Consider the following 15,334-nt stretch of genomic DNA (forward strand, 5'->3'; position numbering starts at 1 on the left):
CAGTCTGTGTTAAAGCAAAGGTTTGCTTTTAGGTTGAGACGAACGACGGCCACCATCTGTGAAGATTATTTTAACATTTATACAGAAAGAAACTCAGCTGGATGAATTCCACTGCTCTTCATGCTGCTACCGTGTGAACTGAGTGGTTACCGTGATCCAGCAGCAGCTGGGCGGTGGTCATATGTCCCTCTGAGGCCGCCGTCATCAGAGCTGTGCGGCCCTGCTGGTCCACCATGTTCACCTCCACCCCGTGGTTCAGCAGCAGCTCCACCACCTGACGCATGAGGAGGCAGAGACTGAAGACATCTGCAGCAGGAATCGCGTGATCGCGTGTCTGTGTGTGTTCGTTCTACCTGCCAGTGGCCTCGTTTCACGGCACTGAAGAGCGGAGCGACTCCCTGCCTGTTGCCCTGCTCTACGGCAGCCCCCTGATCCAACAACAGCCGGCAGACGGACAACCTGCCGCGTCCTGCTGCCGCCGTCAGAGCTGACAAAGACAGACACAGAGAGGAGAGTCAGAGGGGTGTAAGAAGACTAAAAAAAACAACAAAAACAAGACAAAATATGACAAAAATGAGACACAAAACGGTAAAAAAATGAGACAAAATGACAAAAAATTTGACAAAAGAGTTCCGAAGCGACAAAAAGTGGACAAAAACGAGACAAGAATTTATACAAATGATACAAACGAGACAAAAAATGACAAAAAAGAGACAAAGCAACCAAAAAGTAGCCAAACAACACAAGCGAAATGACAGAAAACCCACAAAACGACACAAAAAACAACGAATAACTCAAACCCAAAATGACAAAAATAAGAGAAAAAACACGAGTGAGACAAAAGAAAACACAACACAATAAAAACACGAGACAAAGCAACAAAAAATAACAAAAGCAAGACAAAATATTACAAAATGAGACACAAAACGGTAAAAAAATGAGACAAAATGACAAAAAATTTGACAAAAAAGTTACGAAACGACAAAAAGTGGACAAAAACGAGACAAGAATTTATACAAATGATACAAACGAGACAAAAAATAACAAAAAAGAGACAAAGCAACCAAAAAGTAGCCAAACAACACAAGCGAAATGACAAAAAACCCCATAAAACGACACAAAAAACAAAGAATAACTCAAACCCAAAATGACAAAAATAAGAGAAAAACACGAGTGAGACAAAAAGGAAACACAAAACAATAAAAACATGAAACAAACGACAAAGTCAGACAAAAAGCAACAAATAAATAACAAAAGTAATACAGAATACTACAAAAATGAGACACAAAATGACAAAAATAAGACAAAAAACCCACGAGTGAGACAAAAAGGAAACACAAAACAATAAAAACATGAGAAAAAGCAACAAAGAATAACAAAGGCAAGACAAAATATTATAAAAATGAGACACAAAATTATATAAGAACAAAGAACAATCTAGTATTTTACTTTATGATCAAAACAACTTGTCATGGTCTAGAAATTATTTTAAATTTATAGTTTTACTGATTTACAATCTGCAGTTAATGTCTTCTCTGTAATTTTTACACTTTGAGGGCCGGATTGGACCCTCTGCAGGACCACTTTTGGCCCACGGGCCTCATGTTGGACACCCCTGATCTAAACAGATACTCCATTAAAGTGTGATGTCACAGTGAGTCAGTTTATCGTACAGTTTATATACAGTTTCTTGGACAGCTATGTGCTTTGTCAACATCGTTTTGAGTTGATTTTTTATTTTCACTCACTGAGCATTTTATCAGGAACGCTTGTAGACCTTCTTATTGAAGATATTATTCAGCCAATCATGTTATCAGTGCAGCCAAATGTATGAAAAGTCAAAACGACATCTTTTAATGTTGCAGGACAATGATCCTAAACCAGCTGCCAAAGCAACAAAAGAACTCTGAATAGTGTGGAAGTGAAATATGCTCTACTGGAGAAGTCCGTTTCAGTTTTTGGTTCCTAAAATACTTCTGGTCTTAACTGGAATTGTTAAGAACCCAGTGAAGTGCAGCTTCCTCCACTACAGGTCAGCAAAATGTAGCGCTGCAGCCACTAACTGACCCAAAGTCTCTCTTAGTTACTGTAAGAATGAGCTCTGAATGCAGCCCAAACAGTAAAGCTGAAGCAGACAAAATACCCATTACAACCTCTGAGTCTGATTATGTCACTACAAACATTTATTTCACAATGATTTCAGGTTAATGCCACTTGATCAGAGCAGAGACTTCTGGTCTATAAGGCTGTTTAGTGGGTGAACCTTTGGGAACAATCTAACAAACTGTGACACCATATATGTCTGCAGTGTTTCTCCTACGTCTGATAGGATCTGTCCTTTCTAACATCACTGTTTTCCTCTGTAGCGTTCTGTTCTGGGGACACTCTGTTGCTACACAGATGGGCTGGGAAAGACTGACGCAGTGTGTGCTATTTTAACACATCTTTGCTTAACAATGTTGGCATGAATCATTTTTTTTTAACATTAGATTTTGAGTTTAAGCCCGCCTTCCCCTGCAGGACGATGCGCCCTGCCATACCACAAAACTGCTCATGAGTGACATGAAGAATGTAGCAAAGAGCCCACAAAGCTGGCCCGGCCTCCAAATTCAACAAATCCTAACGCAACTGAGCAACCGCAGGATTCAAAACCCAATTCAGCCCACAGCGGTGCTCTGCTGATGGGTCACTATGCAGGTGATTACTGATGTATTTGTATAGAAATACAGACACTGTGGTCAAGATCAAAGGATTTAGCGCAGTATCAATAGTAATTCAGAGCTACAAAGATGCTTGCAGTGGTAAAGAATAATAAAAGATAATAGATTTAAACATGTATTCTCTCGACTGACCAGCAGGGGGAAACTCCTCTGCTTGCACTGACAAGTCTATGAGAAAATGACTCCACTTCTCATTTGATTTTCTGACCAAGTAAACATTTCTTTCACGAGTTTATAGTTTCAGCCACCAGTTATGAGTCTCTGTCCATACAGCATGGTGTTTATTCTGTCCATTATGGTTCCATTTACAGTAAAATAAACGATAAGGGTGGGTAGTTTTAGGGTGTAGCTACCCTGTGAAGTTGCTGTGCGTAGAGTCTTTGAGCTCTAAGTCAGATCTTCCACTCGCTCGCTGCATTCAGTATCAAAAGACAAACATGTTTTTGCCTTCAAAATGGCTGCATGAATCTTTTAAATACAGTCTATAATAGTAGTAGAGTTGTAATCACGCAGTACGGCTGTTTTCTACAATTCTACTATTTTATTTAGCGGACACTTTCATCCAAAGCGACGAACATGTGAGAGCAGATACAACACAAGCAAGGATGTAGTCAGGAGAAAACAACCTGGTTAAGTGTCATAAAACAAGTGTGATAGTACACTGCAAAAACTCCAAATCTTACCAAGTCTGCTTGTCTTATTTTTAGTCAAAATGTCTCATCCCACTTGATTAAAGGTAAATTCACTCAACAAGTGACATTTCAGCGAGATGGAGGGACTTGTTTTAAGACAATGGATCTTAAGTATCTTGTTAAGTCAAACAGTCTTGAAGTTGTCTTGTTTTAACCTTCGTGTCGTCCTGGGGGTCAAGTTATAAAAATGTAGAAAAAACATGTAGAAAATGTAGAAAACTTCCACATTTTCACAATTCTTTGGGAAACTTTTGAACATTTTTCAGTGAAAAAAGAAATGTTGAAAAAAAATGTTTCTTTAAGAGCATTCAGGAAAAAAAATCAAGCAAAATCCAGCGAATTTCGCTGGATTTTGCTTGATTTTTTTTCCTGAATGCTCTTAAAGAAAATGTTGGAACTTCTGACGATATGTATATATATATATATATATATATATATATATATATATATGATTTTAGATATTTTTTAGGATTTATCTTTTTTGAAAGATTTTTATTCATTTTTTAAAAAAATATATTTTTATTTCTTGCCAAATTTGAGGATTTTTTTTTAAAAAAATGCAACTTGTAAGAGAAACTTTTTCGGAATTTTATTCCTGGTGGTTTTACAATATTTTTTTTTTATAAATTTTTTGATTTTTTGCTAAATTTTTGGATTTTTTTTCAGACAATGCAACAATATTTTTTTGGTGCCGTAAATGAGGACAACAGGAGGGTTAACACACCTAAGCTTGACAATCCTGTTAAAATAGAACTTAAAATAAGTTTTCCCAGCTAATTTTACAATCTCAACATTCTGAACATCATATCTTATTTTAAGAAATCTTACCAAGACATTTCTCACTTGTTCTATTGGCAGATTTTCACTTATTTCAACGTAAAAAATTCTTTGAAATAAGTTTTTTTTTTCTTGTTTTGAGAGGAGCATTTTTTCCAGTGTAGGACTGTGGTGTGTACAGCCAGTGCAGATGTAACAGCATTTATTTATTTTTTGCAGTGTGTGTTCAAAGGTGCTGAGTGAAGCTTTTCTGGTACCTGTCTCTCCCCACAGACTGTCATATATGTTAATCTCAGGCCTCTCTTCTTCTTCCTCATCTTCTTCTGGAAGATCCAACAGGTACGACACCACCTGCAGACGCCAGCAAACATCCATCACAACCACACACGTGCACGACTCGGTAACAAACACACCTTAAATGTGTTTCCATCATTCGGTAGAGCATTGTAACAGTGGATGTGAGCGAGTAGCTGACCTCTGTGTGGCCCATGCTAGCCGCTGCTATCAGGGCCTGCTGCACCGCCTGGCTCCGGCCCGCCCCCCGTTCACCGCAGCAGGAAGTGCAGCTCCAGTCAGCGCGTCGCAGCAGGAAGCGCAGCACCTCGAGGTGGCCTCTCTGGGCGGCGTGAACCAGCACACACCGGCCAGAGCTGTCCACATGACCCACCTGAGTGGACAGGAAGACACAGAATCAGTCAGGGGTGTCCAACATGAGGCCCGTGGTCCAAAAGTGGTCCTCCAGAGGGTCCAATCCGGCCCTCAAAGTGTAAAAATTACAGAGAAGACATTAACTGCAGATTGTAAATCAGTAAAAGTATAAATTTAAAATAATTTCTAGACCATGACAAGTTGTTTGGATCATAAAGTAAAATACTAGATTGCTTATTGTTTTTTATTCATTTTTGTGTCTCATTTTGTAATATTTTGTCTTGTTTTAGTTGTTTTTTTGTCTGATTTTTGTCATTTGTTTGATGTTTTTTTAAATTAATTTTTGTATCTCATTTTTGTAATATTTTATCTGTTTTTGTTATTTTTGTCTGATTTTTGTCATTTGTTTGATGTTTGTCATTTTGTTTCTCATTTTGTAATATTTTGTCTTGTTTTTGTTGTTTTTTGTCTGATTTTTGTCATTTGTTTGATGTTTTTTTCATTTTGTATCTCATTTTTGTGATCTTTTGTCTTGTTTATGTTATTTTTGTCTGATTTTTGTCATTTGTTTGATGTTTGTCATTTTGTTTCTCATTTTTGTAATATTTTGTCTTGTTTTTGTTGTTTTTTGTCTGATTTTTGTCATTTGTTTGATGTTTTTTCATTTTGTTTCTCATTTTTGCCGTTTTGTGTTTCCATTTTGCCTCGCTTGTGTTTTTTGTCTTATTTTTGTCACTTTGCGTTTTGCTTTGTTCTTTGTTTTGTGTTTTTTTGTCTTGCTTGTGTTGTCTACTTTTTGTTGTTTTGTTTCTCACTTTTGTCATTTTTTGTCTCATTTGCGTCATTTCTATAATTTCTTGTCTCGCTGTTGTCATTTGTCCATTCTTTGTTGCTCTGTAACTTTTTTGCTGAATTTTTTCTCTTTTTTGTTCTATTTTGTGTCGCTTGTCTCATTTTTAGTCATTTTGTTTCTCACTTTTGGCATCCTGTGCCTCAATTTTGTTACATTTTGTCTTGTTTTTGCTGTCTTTTTGTCTTTTTTTGTCTGACTTTTGTTGCTTGTCTCATGTTTCTGTCATTTTTTGGTCTTGTTTGTGCCATTTTTTGTCTCAGTTGTGTCGTTTGTTCATTTTTTTGTCGCTTTGTAAATTTTTTGTCAAATTTTTTGTCTCTTTTTTGTTTTGTTTCGTGTCGTTGGTCTCATTTTTTGTCATTTTATTTCATGCTTTTGTCGTTCTGTGTCTTGTTTTTGCAATATTTTGTCTTGTTTTTGTGAGGTCAACATTAAACATAGAAGGGTTTATAGAAGCAAGTTGTGCTTGGTGTCAAAATTTAGGGAAATTCCTGTAATTTCACATGATGGCTTTTATTTTTTCATACCACCTATCCCACATGCTGATATTGACCTTTGAATCCGAAGGTCGGACAGATATTTGTGATTTTTAACTGTTCATATTTCATGCATTACATCCCATAGCACCTTCATTTTATACAGATCCAATCCTTAGATAGCCACATTATACCACATAAAATCTCTAATGGATATGATGATTAGTTTTTGTGTAATGGGTGGCCAAATGTAGCAGTTTAAAAGTTCGTAATGGATAAAATCGCAACTTTGTCATTCTCTGTAACATGCAATTATAAATATAAAATACATATTTTCACATTTCTGAGGACTATAGGTCACTGTGAAATGATTCTGAAAATTTCAGATCTCTGTCTTTTGTTGTTCAGACGTAATAGAAGTCTGAAAATGGTCGAAAATTTCAAGTCTTAATTTTGGCTGCAATAATAGGGTACCCCCTACCTACTTCAAATGGCCATAACTTTGAAACTAATGACAATAAAGCATTCAAATTTTGGATTTTCCCATCATATATAATGTACTAAATGTATGAAAAACCTTAGCAAACTCTGAGAGGGTCAGGTGGGGACCACTGGTTGAAATGATATGGAATGACCCCATTACCTTCCTTCAATGTATTATTGTTTTCTGTATTACTGTTATTTTGTATTATGTAGATATACACAGGGGTAAGGATAATAAGGGCTGGAATTAAATATAAAAATGCTCTGAGAAGCAGACGCTTCAGGAACGATGTGACATGAGGGGGTTTAAAACGCTGCGTGACGCTTTGACAAACAGCCTTTTTTAGAACTTCTAATGCGATCCCTTTTGTTCATCCTGGTGTTTATTTGTGCAGTCGTGTGTCCTGCTGATGTCCACCGTGGCGTTGTTCTTTCCATTACCACCAGGTGGCACCACATTACACGGTTTGAGGAAGAAGATGAGGCTCCAGACGGCTACCTTGGCTCTGTGCTGGCTCAGCATGGTGATGACGTCCAGATGACCGGCCGCCGCAGCGAATCCCAGAGCGGTCAGTCCGTCCTGCGACTGAGCGTCCACCTGGAAATGCAACACGGGAGCCTCATTAAAATAAACAAGTCTTCTAGTTAAAGCTACATGCAGCCTTTCTGATGCGTTTCTACCTGAGCTCCATGGTCCAGCAGCAGCGCCACGGCATCGGTGTGGCCCAGGTGAGCGTGAACGCACAGCAGGGGGGCGCTGTTGAGGACGTCGCTGCGGTAATCCACGTCAGCCCCGCCTGTAATCAGCAGCCTGCTCACCTGGACAGGTGGAGGGCAAAGTTACAGTCCCCCTGTATGAGTGAATGCACGTTTACGAGCGTGTATGAGCGTGTTCTACCTTGATGTTGGGAGTGTAGAGGTTACGCAGCGACGAGAGAACAGGGCTCAGACTCTCTGTGCTGTAGGACATCCACAGCCCCTGGAGAACTGACGAGGAAACCCCAAGTTTCTTACTCAGACCCTGGAGGATTAGAAGAAACCGTTTTCAGACATGGATACGTAACATTGTTCTTCATCAGCCTGTTAAAGTCACAGCATTCTGTCAGTCAGGCATTTATGTTCCTGTTCCTCACGGCTTCAGTCAGACAAACAGATCAAACAGTAAATTAATCAGTCCCTCCACGAATTCACGATTGTTCAAATTTTGTCCGATCACCGCAACTTTTCTGCAATTTTGGCCAGCCTCTCGTGAGTTCCACCAATTATAGCAGTCCCCAGCGCAAACGTAATGCACGTACGCCACCGAATTTGCTTCATTGTTTCTGGTTTGAAGATGCAGACATGTCCCATTCTAATGTCTCTCACTTACCAACAAAAATTACTGCTAAAGACCATGAAAAAGTTAAAAAAAATGAGACAAACGATATGAAATGACACAAAACAAAACAAAAATGAGACAAAAAAGTTACAAAGCGATAAAAAATGGACAAAAACAAGACAAGAAATGATACAAATGAAACAAAAAATGACAAAAAAGAAGCAAAGCAACAAAAAAGTAGACAAACAACACAAGTGAGGCAAAAAGGAAACATAATGACAAAAACATGGGACAAACAACAAAGGTCAGACAAAAAAACAGGACAAAATAAGCACAAAACGACACTAAGAACACACAAAACAAAGAACAAAGCAAAATGCAAAGTGACAAAAATAAGAAAAAAAACACAGGTGAGGCAAAAAGGAAACACTAAACAACAAAAACGAGAAACAAAATGACAATAACATGAGAACAAATGACAGAAATCAGACAAGAAGCAACAAAAACAAGGTAAAATATTATAAAAACAAGACACAAAATGACAAAAGAACAACGAGCAATCTAATATTTTACTTGATGATCTAAACAACTTGTCATGTTCTAGAAATTATTTTACACTGATAGTTTTACTAATTTACACTGTAGAGTTAACGTCTTCTCTGGAATTGTTACACTGAGGGCCGGATTGGACACCAATGATTTATAATTATAAGTAATAAAAGAATTTGTTCTCGTGTGTGCAAATGCAAGTCTCTCTGTTTGGAGACCCTATTGTATTTTATTCACTAAATCCCCTCATGTTGGTCATCTCAGGAGCCTTCAGTCGTTCTGGTTTCTTTTCTTTTGTTTGAACACGTGTGTCGCTAAGAATCCTGTCTGTACTGAGCCGCTCTGTGTGAGAGTGAGCTTGCCTTGTAGATGTGAGCCTTCAGGATGTGATGTCCGAGCTCCAGTGTCTGCTGTCGGTTCAGCTTCCCCTCCTGTCTGCAGAGCCAGAAGGCCAGAAGAGTGTGTCCACTCCTGTAGACAGACAGACAGACCGACAGAAAGCTCAGTAAAAGACTGTTTTCTCTCTTCTTTCTCTGTCATTCTTCCCTCCAGCCGCCCGTCGGTGTACCTGGGGTCGCAGAGGAACCGGTCGTCCTGCCCGTCTTCCCTCCACATCAGCCACTCCCTGAAGGAGGCGTGGTTTAGCATCCTGCTGCCGTCGCCTCGCCGCAGGAGGAATGAGGAGAGCTGCTCCAGACGCTGCGAGAACTCCGCCCACTGCAGGGTTCCTCCGGTCACGGCGCCGGCATTCACCACCTCAAACAGCTGGAGGAGGAGCAGAGGTAAGGTCATCTACGTTCTGCATGACCACATACATGTACAAAATGCACGCACGCAAGCAGAATTATTATTACATATTTAAAGTTTCCTGCTGGTCTGATGTTTAAATGTACAACTGGGTCACAGTCTATAAGTGAGGGACTTTTGAAGTCCATGGGAAATATCTGCATACATTTTTATGAGAAAAAATGTTTTTTATGTTTTATGTTTTTTCACCTTCCTCCCTCTTGTCCTCCTCTTTCTGGCTTTTATTTCTACACAACACTGGCGACTGACAGTCAAAATACGGTGTTAAAAATTAATGTGTCAGAGAACCTTCACTGGTTGTGATTAATGCAGCAAACCAGACAGTTAAACCAGACAGTTAAAGCACGAGCAGTGCGTTCATTATGATCATTTCTTTACAAATTCCATCATTATTTATGATGGAAACAATCACTTATTAATAAAAAAAAAGGACTGGATATCACTAAAATGTCAACTAAATAACCGTCTGAATTTAATAACAACCACCTTCTAATGAGCTAAACAATAATAAAATGAGCTGATTCAGAAATAGTTTAGATTGTGTTCTTTTGTTTTCTTTATTGGTCATTTACAGTCAGTTTTGTGAGCATTTTAGGTGTTTTTGTGGTAATTTTCAGCCTGTTTCTGATCATTTTAGGTGTTTTTGTGGTCATTTGGCAAATTTTGCAATTATTTTGTGTGTCTCTCATCATTTTGTGTCTTTTTATGATAATTATTGTCATTTTTTGGTCATTTTGTGCATTTTTGTAGTCATGCTGTGTCTTTTTGTGGTTTTGTATATATTTATGCTCATTTTGTTTCTTTTTTGGTAATTTTCAGCCTGTTTGTGAGAATTTTAGGTCTTTTGTGGTCATTTTTCTGCATTTTTGTGGTCATTTTCAGTCTATTTGTGAGAATTTGAGGTCTTTCGTGGTCATTTTTTTGCATTTTTGTGGTCATTTTCAGTTTTGAAATTATCTTTTTTAACTCTTGTCATCCTGTGGGTCAAATTGACCCATTTTAAAGTTTAAAAATGTGAAAAAACACATATTTTTACAGTGAAAATTTCCACATTTTCAAATTTTGGAGGGAAATTTTTGAAGATTTTTTTGATGGATAAAAAGAAATGCTAAAAAAAAATGTTTCTTTAAGAACATTTGGGTAAAAACCAACCAAAATCCAGCGAAATTCGCTGGATTTTGGTTGGTTTTTACCCGAATATTAGATCACTTTAGATATTTTCAGGAATTTTTTTGGAAGATTTTTATCCATTTTTTTTAATATTTAAAATTTAGATTTTTTTATTTCTTGCCAAATTTGTTTTTTTTTTTTTTTTAAATAAAACTTCTAAGGGAAACTTAAGGAATTTTCTTCCAGAAGGGTTTGCAAATTTGTATAAATTTGGGGGATTTTGTTTTACTGAATTTTTGATTTTTTTTTAAAGACAAGGCAACAATATTTTTTTGGTGACAGCAGGAGGGTTAAGACACCTAAGCTTGACAATCCTGGTAAAATAAAGCTTAAAATAAGTTTTCCCAGCTATTTTTAAGATCTCAATATCGAATCTTATTTCAAGACATCTTACCAAGCCACTTGTTCTATTGGCAGTTTTTTTAACTTATTGCAAGGTAAAAGTTCTTTGAAATAATTTTTTTTTCTTGTTTTGTCATTTTCAGTCTATTTGTGGTAATTTCAGGTGTTTTGTGGTCAATTTTTTTTGTTGTTGCATTTTTGTGGTCATTTTCAGTCTATTTATGGTAATTTCAGGTGTTTCGTGGTCATTTTTTTGCATTTTTGTGGTCCTTTTCAGTCTATTTATGGTAATTTCAGGTGTTTTGTGGTCATTTTCTTGCATTTTTGTGGTCATTTTTTGCATTTTTGTGGTAATGTTCAGTCTATTTGTGGTTATTTCAGGTGTTTTCTGGTCATTTTTTTTGCATTTTTGTGGTCATTTTCAGTCTATTAGTGGTAATTTCAGGTGTTTTGTGGTCATTTTTTTGCATTTTTGTGGTCATTTTCAGTATATTTGTGGTAATTTCAGGTGTTTTGTGGTCATTTTTTGCATTTTTGTGGTCATTTTCAGTCTATTTTTGGTAATTTCAAGTGTTTTGTGGTCATTTTTTGCATTTTTGTGGTCATTTTCAGTCTATTTGTGGTAATTTCAGGTGTTTTGTGGTCATTTTCTTGCATTTTTGTGGTCATTTTTTTGCATTTTTGTGGTCATTTTCAGTCTATTTGTGGTAATTTCAGGTGTTTTGTGGTCTTTTTTTTTTTGCATTTTTGTGGTTTTGAGATGTTCATTTTTTCCAGTGTGATACCTGCTGGTCGGTCAGAGGGTGAAGCGACGCTACGGTGACGTTGAGCAGAGGCAGAACTCTCTGGAAAGACGACTGGGTGGGAAACTTCATGTTGAGCTGCAGCAGATAAACCTCCGCTAGACTCACAGGAACCACCTGTACGCACAAATACACACAGATTAGAAGACTTCAGCTTCACCAGAAACTAAATAATTCATCAGCTACACTGGAACGTCACTAAATGATTACCTACACGTCTGGATTGGTCATTTATTTATCGTCAGAGTAAATAAATGCAGAGCAAAAGCATAAAAAAACTGCAGATTTATCAGCCTTAAACTGGCGCAACTGCTGCCACTAAATAACAAATGCCCAAGTATTCTCCAGTGCTTCAGTTGGATTACAATTAAAATGACATTTCAGCTACTTTCAGATCTTACTTTTCAACTCACACCTCAAATACTTCAGCTGACAGCTTGAAAACTGTCAGAGCTTGTGTAAAAGATGAGTTTTAACCTATTTATATGACTATTTCCAGCACTTGAGCTGAAATTTTAGCAGCTATTACCCGTCATAATGCCACTGACATTTATTTGCTTTCTTCTCTGACTCCTGAACTGCTTTAATCTTCTTAACTTCAAATAACAGCTGAACTGCTTTCATCCTCCTCATCACTGCTCACAGAGAATCTGACACTCAGGCTGTTTGTAGCGAGCACACATGCAGCTGACGTTATAAAAGCTTTTTGTAACAATCATAAATAAAAAACGACGCTCAACTTCATCTGGATTGTTTAGGCACTGAATCTGCATTTAAGTTTCGTTCAAATCAGGGCCAAATATTGAATCAAATTCATCCGAAATCACAGTTTGAAACAACGCAATGAGCTAACTGCAAAGGCTGAAATGCAGGATATGCAACATGACAGACCGAGGATTTATCCTAATAAATACTTTCTTATTTGTAATCATTCTCCTTTTTATCAACATGCAATTTATTTAGCCTAACACAGACACAGATTTGACAAGGAAACAACAGTTTTTGGTGCTCGTAAATGAAGGCCACAGGCGGGTTCAAAACAAACTGAGAGAAACTAATTAATTAAGGGGGATCTTTACCTTCAAATATGATAGATTTGGGTGAAAAAGTCAAATTTAAAAAATAGAGATTATCATATACCTAAAAATGTATTCTTTCTCCTGATGAATTGTTTTTTTTTATATGATGGCTTAAATAATGAGTCATCATCAATCATAAACTTTAAGTGCCGATTTCTCAAAATTTGATTTTCGGACACGAATAAACTGTCCCTTAATTTATCTCCTTACGCTTTTGACCAAAATTTCCCATTTTTGGCATGCTGCTAGTATCGGCTATGTAGAATACACCTATTAGCCATTTTTTTGATAACTTCATTCTATGCTGAGTTATATACGAAAATATTTGTAGCAATTGTTTGGTTTCATTACCATGGTAACCACAGTGAAATATGACAAAATGCCTAACAGGTGCACAGGTCCATACTTAAAGTACTACGTGGTGCATTGGTATCATTTTATGTTAAATATTGGATGAGATTTTGCTTGGGGCAAATACAAGATGTAATTTCGGGTTCCATAATTCAACAGTATTTAATTTCAATCCAGTTGTTCAAAATGAAAAAAAATTTGGTTTCGCAGTAAAGTTGGCACCACTCCCTTAAACATGTCAGCTTTGTCTGCAACCTTCACCGCCTCAAGTAGAACCACCAAACATCTCCAGTGTAAACAATCCTCCACAACATCGGAACCTGACTGCAGTTTTTAGCAAAAGAGAGCGCAGTTTAATTTTATCTAAAAAGTTTTGCCTTCGTCAGTCAGCTTTAGCATCACCACGTCCTTTCTGCCCTCGTTCCTTCCCTCACCTTGAAGCTGGAGCTCTTCAGGACCAGATATCCTCCTTCTATCAGGTCCAGAGTCAGCTTCAGGTAGAGGTAGGAGCCTCTGCTCAGACTCTTCAGGTGGCTGATCAGCTTGGCCAGCGCCGCGTTGTCGAGGCGGCCGTTGCTCAGCGACACGTTGCTCTGGATCTCAGCGCTGCTCTGGATGCGCTGCGTCAGGTAGCCCTGAGAAAACACAGACCGAGATCCAGTCCAGGTGTGCAGACAGTCGGATAAACATCTGGACAAGCAGGTCCTGGTGTTACCTGCAGGTCCCGGTCGATGGCGCCGTTGTCCTCCATCCTGTCCAGAGAGATGCGGTGAAAAGGCAGAGAGCGAGTGATGTCCTGGTGGAAGGAAAACGCAAAAAAACAGATTGTGTTGATTCAGAGAAAGTTTTGTTTGTCAGCGAAGCCAATCCCCGTTTCTGTTTTGCTCACTGTGGCTTGGCAGCGCTGACGGTAAATTTGCCGGAGACAGACGTCATTTCAAGCAGGCTGGACAGCTTTCCACACTCAGACAGCAGACATGCAGCTCACAGTGACAACAGTGACGGATTTAACGCTCAACATTCTCTGTAGCTTTCTAAAGACAAAGACAACAACAACTTCTGATTTCGAGCCAGTTTAGCAGCTAGATCAGGGGTGTCCAACATGAGGCCCGTGGGCCAAAAGCGGTCCTCCAGAGGGTCCAATCCGGCCCTCAAAGTGTAAAAATTACAGAGAAGACATTAACTGTAGATTGTAAATCAGTAAAACTATAAATTTAAAATCATTTCTAGACCATGACAAGTTGTTCTTATCATAAAGTAAAATACTAGATTGTTCTTTTGTCATTTTGTGTCTCATTTTTGTAATTTTTCGTCGTGTATTTGCTGTTTTATGTCTGATTTTTGTCTCATGTTTTTGACATTTTGTTTCTCGTTTTTGTCGTTTTGTGCTTACTTTTGGTCTTGCTTGTGTTTTTGTCTAATTTTCGTCATTTTGTGTTCTGCTTTATTCATCGTTTTTTGTCGTTTAGTTTCACTCTTTTGTCATTTTTGTCTTGTTTGTCCATTTTTTTGACGCCTTGTAACTTTTTTGTCTTTTGTTTCTCGCTATTGTCGTTTTGTGTCTCATTTTTGGAATATTTTGTCTTGTTTTTGTTGTTTTTTTTGTCTTTTTAAAAGTAAAACATTACATCATTCAGTTCCAGATAGCTGTGACTAAATGTTGTGTTCCTTTGTAGACACTCTGTGATCTGGAAGTTGTAATGAGGAAATGATAAACTGAGGCTGAATGTTGCTGAAATTGAATTTATTTTTCTTCAGAAATTTCAGGTTGTTCATGATGTTTTATAAAAAGATAATTCCTTAAATGTGAACATTTTTCCCCGAAAACAAAGGAAACATTTGTAGTTGTGGTTATTTCTAGGTTATTATGCTGTGATCTCATTGGTCTGGTCCACCTGAGATGAAACTGGGCTGGATGTGGAACCTGAACTCGAATGAGTTTGACACCTCTGACCTTTGTGCTTGGAGTCTTCGTGTTGTTTTGTACCTGCTGACCGGTCCTGACAGTGGTGATGACCTTCAACCAGGAAGGAAATTTCTGGATGTTTCGGGTCAGGAAGGAAGTCAGCGTGTCACCGTAGTCCGGCCGGTGGAACTCCGCCTCGTTCAGACCGTCAATGAGCACAATAAGCCCCGCCCCCTCCACATGCAACTTCCTCTCTGAGGGGGAAAGAAAAACACCCCAATGTGGATCATTAAGATTAAGCGCTGTCTATACACTGCAAAAACTCCAAATCTTACCAAGTCTGTTTGTCTTATTTTTAGT

At 38.0% G+C, this 15,334-nt stretch overlaps 1 protein-coding gene across 1 annotated transcript in view; it reads right to left on the bottom strand.

Annotated features, from left to right (window-relative positions):
- LOC110955460 (protein TANC2-like) overlaps positions 1-15,334 on the bottom strand; it is a 47,185-nt gene that overhangs the window by 13,026 nt on the left and 18,825 nt on the right. The window contains exons 9-21 of the mRNA XM_051941089.1: positions 15,056-15,228; positions 13,784-13,864; positions 13,503-13,703; positions 11,621-11,755; positions 9,085-9,281; positions 8,879-8,987; positions 7,548-7,670; positions 7,331-7,468; positions 7,149-7,247; positions 4,665-4,856; positions 4,447-4,540; positions 354-487; positions 151-274 (exon numbers count right to left, since the gene is read on the bottom strand). Of these exons, the coding sequence (XP_051797049.1) occupies positions 151-274; positions 354-487; positions 4,447-4,540; positions 4,665-4,856; positions 7,149-7,247; positions 7,331-7,468; positions 7,548-7,670; positions 8,879-8,987; positions 9,085-9,281; positions 11,621-11,755; positions 13,503-13,703; positions 13,784-13,864; positions 15,056-15,228 (1,800 nt within the window). The remainder of the gene's footprint in view (positions 1-150; positions 275-353; positions 488-4,446; positions 4,541-4,664; positions 4,857-7,148; positions 7,248-7,330; positions 7,469-7,547; positions 7,671-8,878; positions 8,988-9,084; positions 9,282-11,620; positions 11,756-13,502; positions 13,704-13,783; positions 13,865-15,055; positions 15,229-15,334) is intronic.

The sequence above is a fragment of the Acanthochromis polyacanthus genome, chromosome 21 (assembly GCF_021347895.1).
Source record: "Acanthochromis polyacanthus isolate Apoly-LR-REF ecotype Palm Island chromosome 21, KAUST_Apoly_ChrSc, whole genome shotgun sequence".
In the NCBI taxonomy this organism is placed as follows: domain Eukaryota; kingdom Metazoa; phylum Chordata; class Actinopteri; family Pomacentridae; genus Acanthochromis; species Acanthochromis polyacanthus.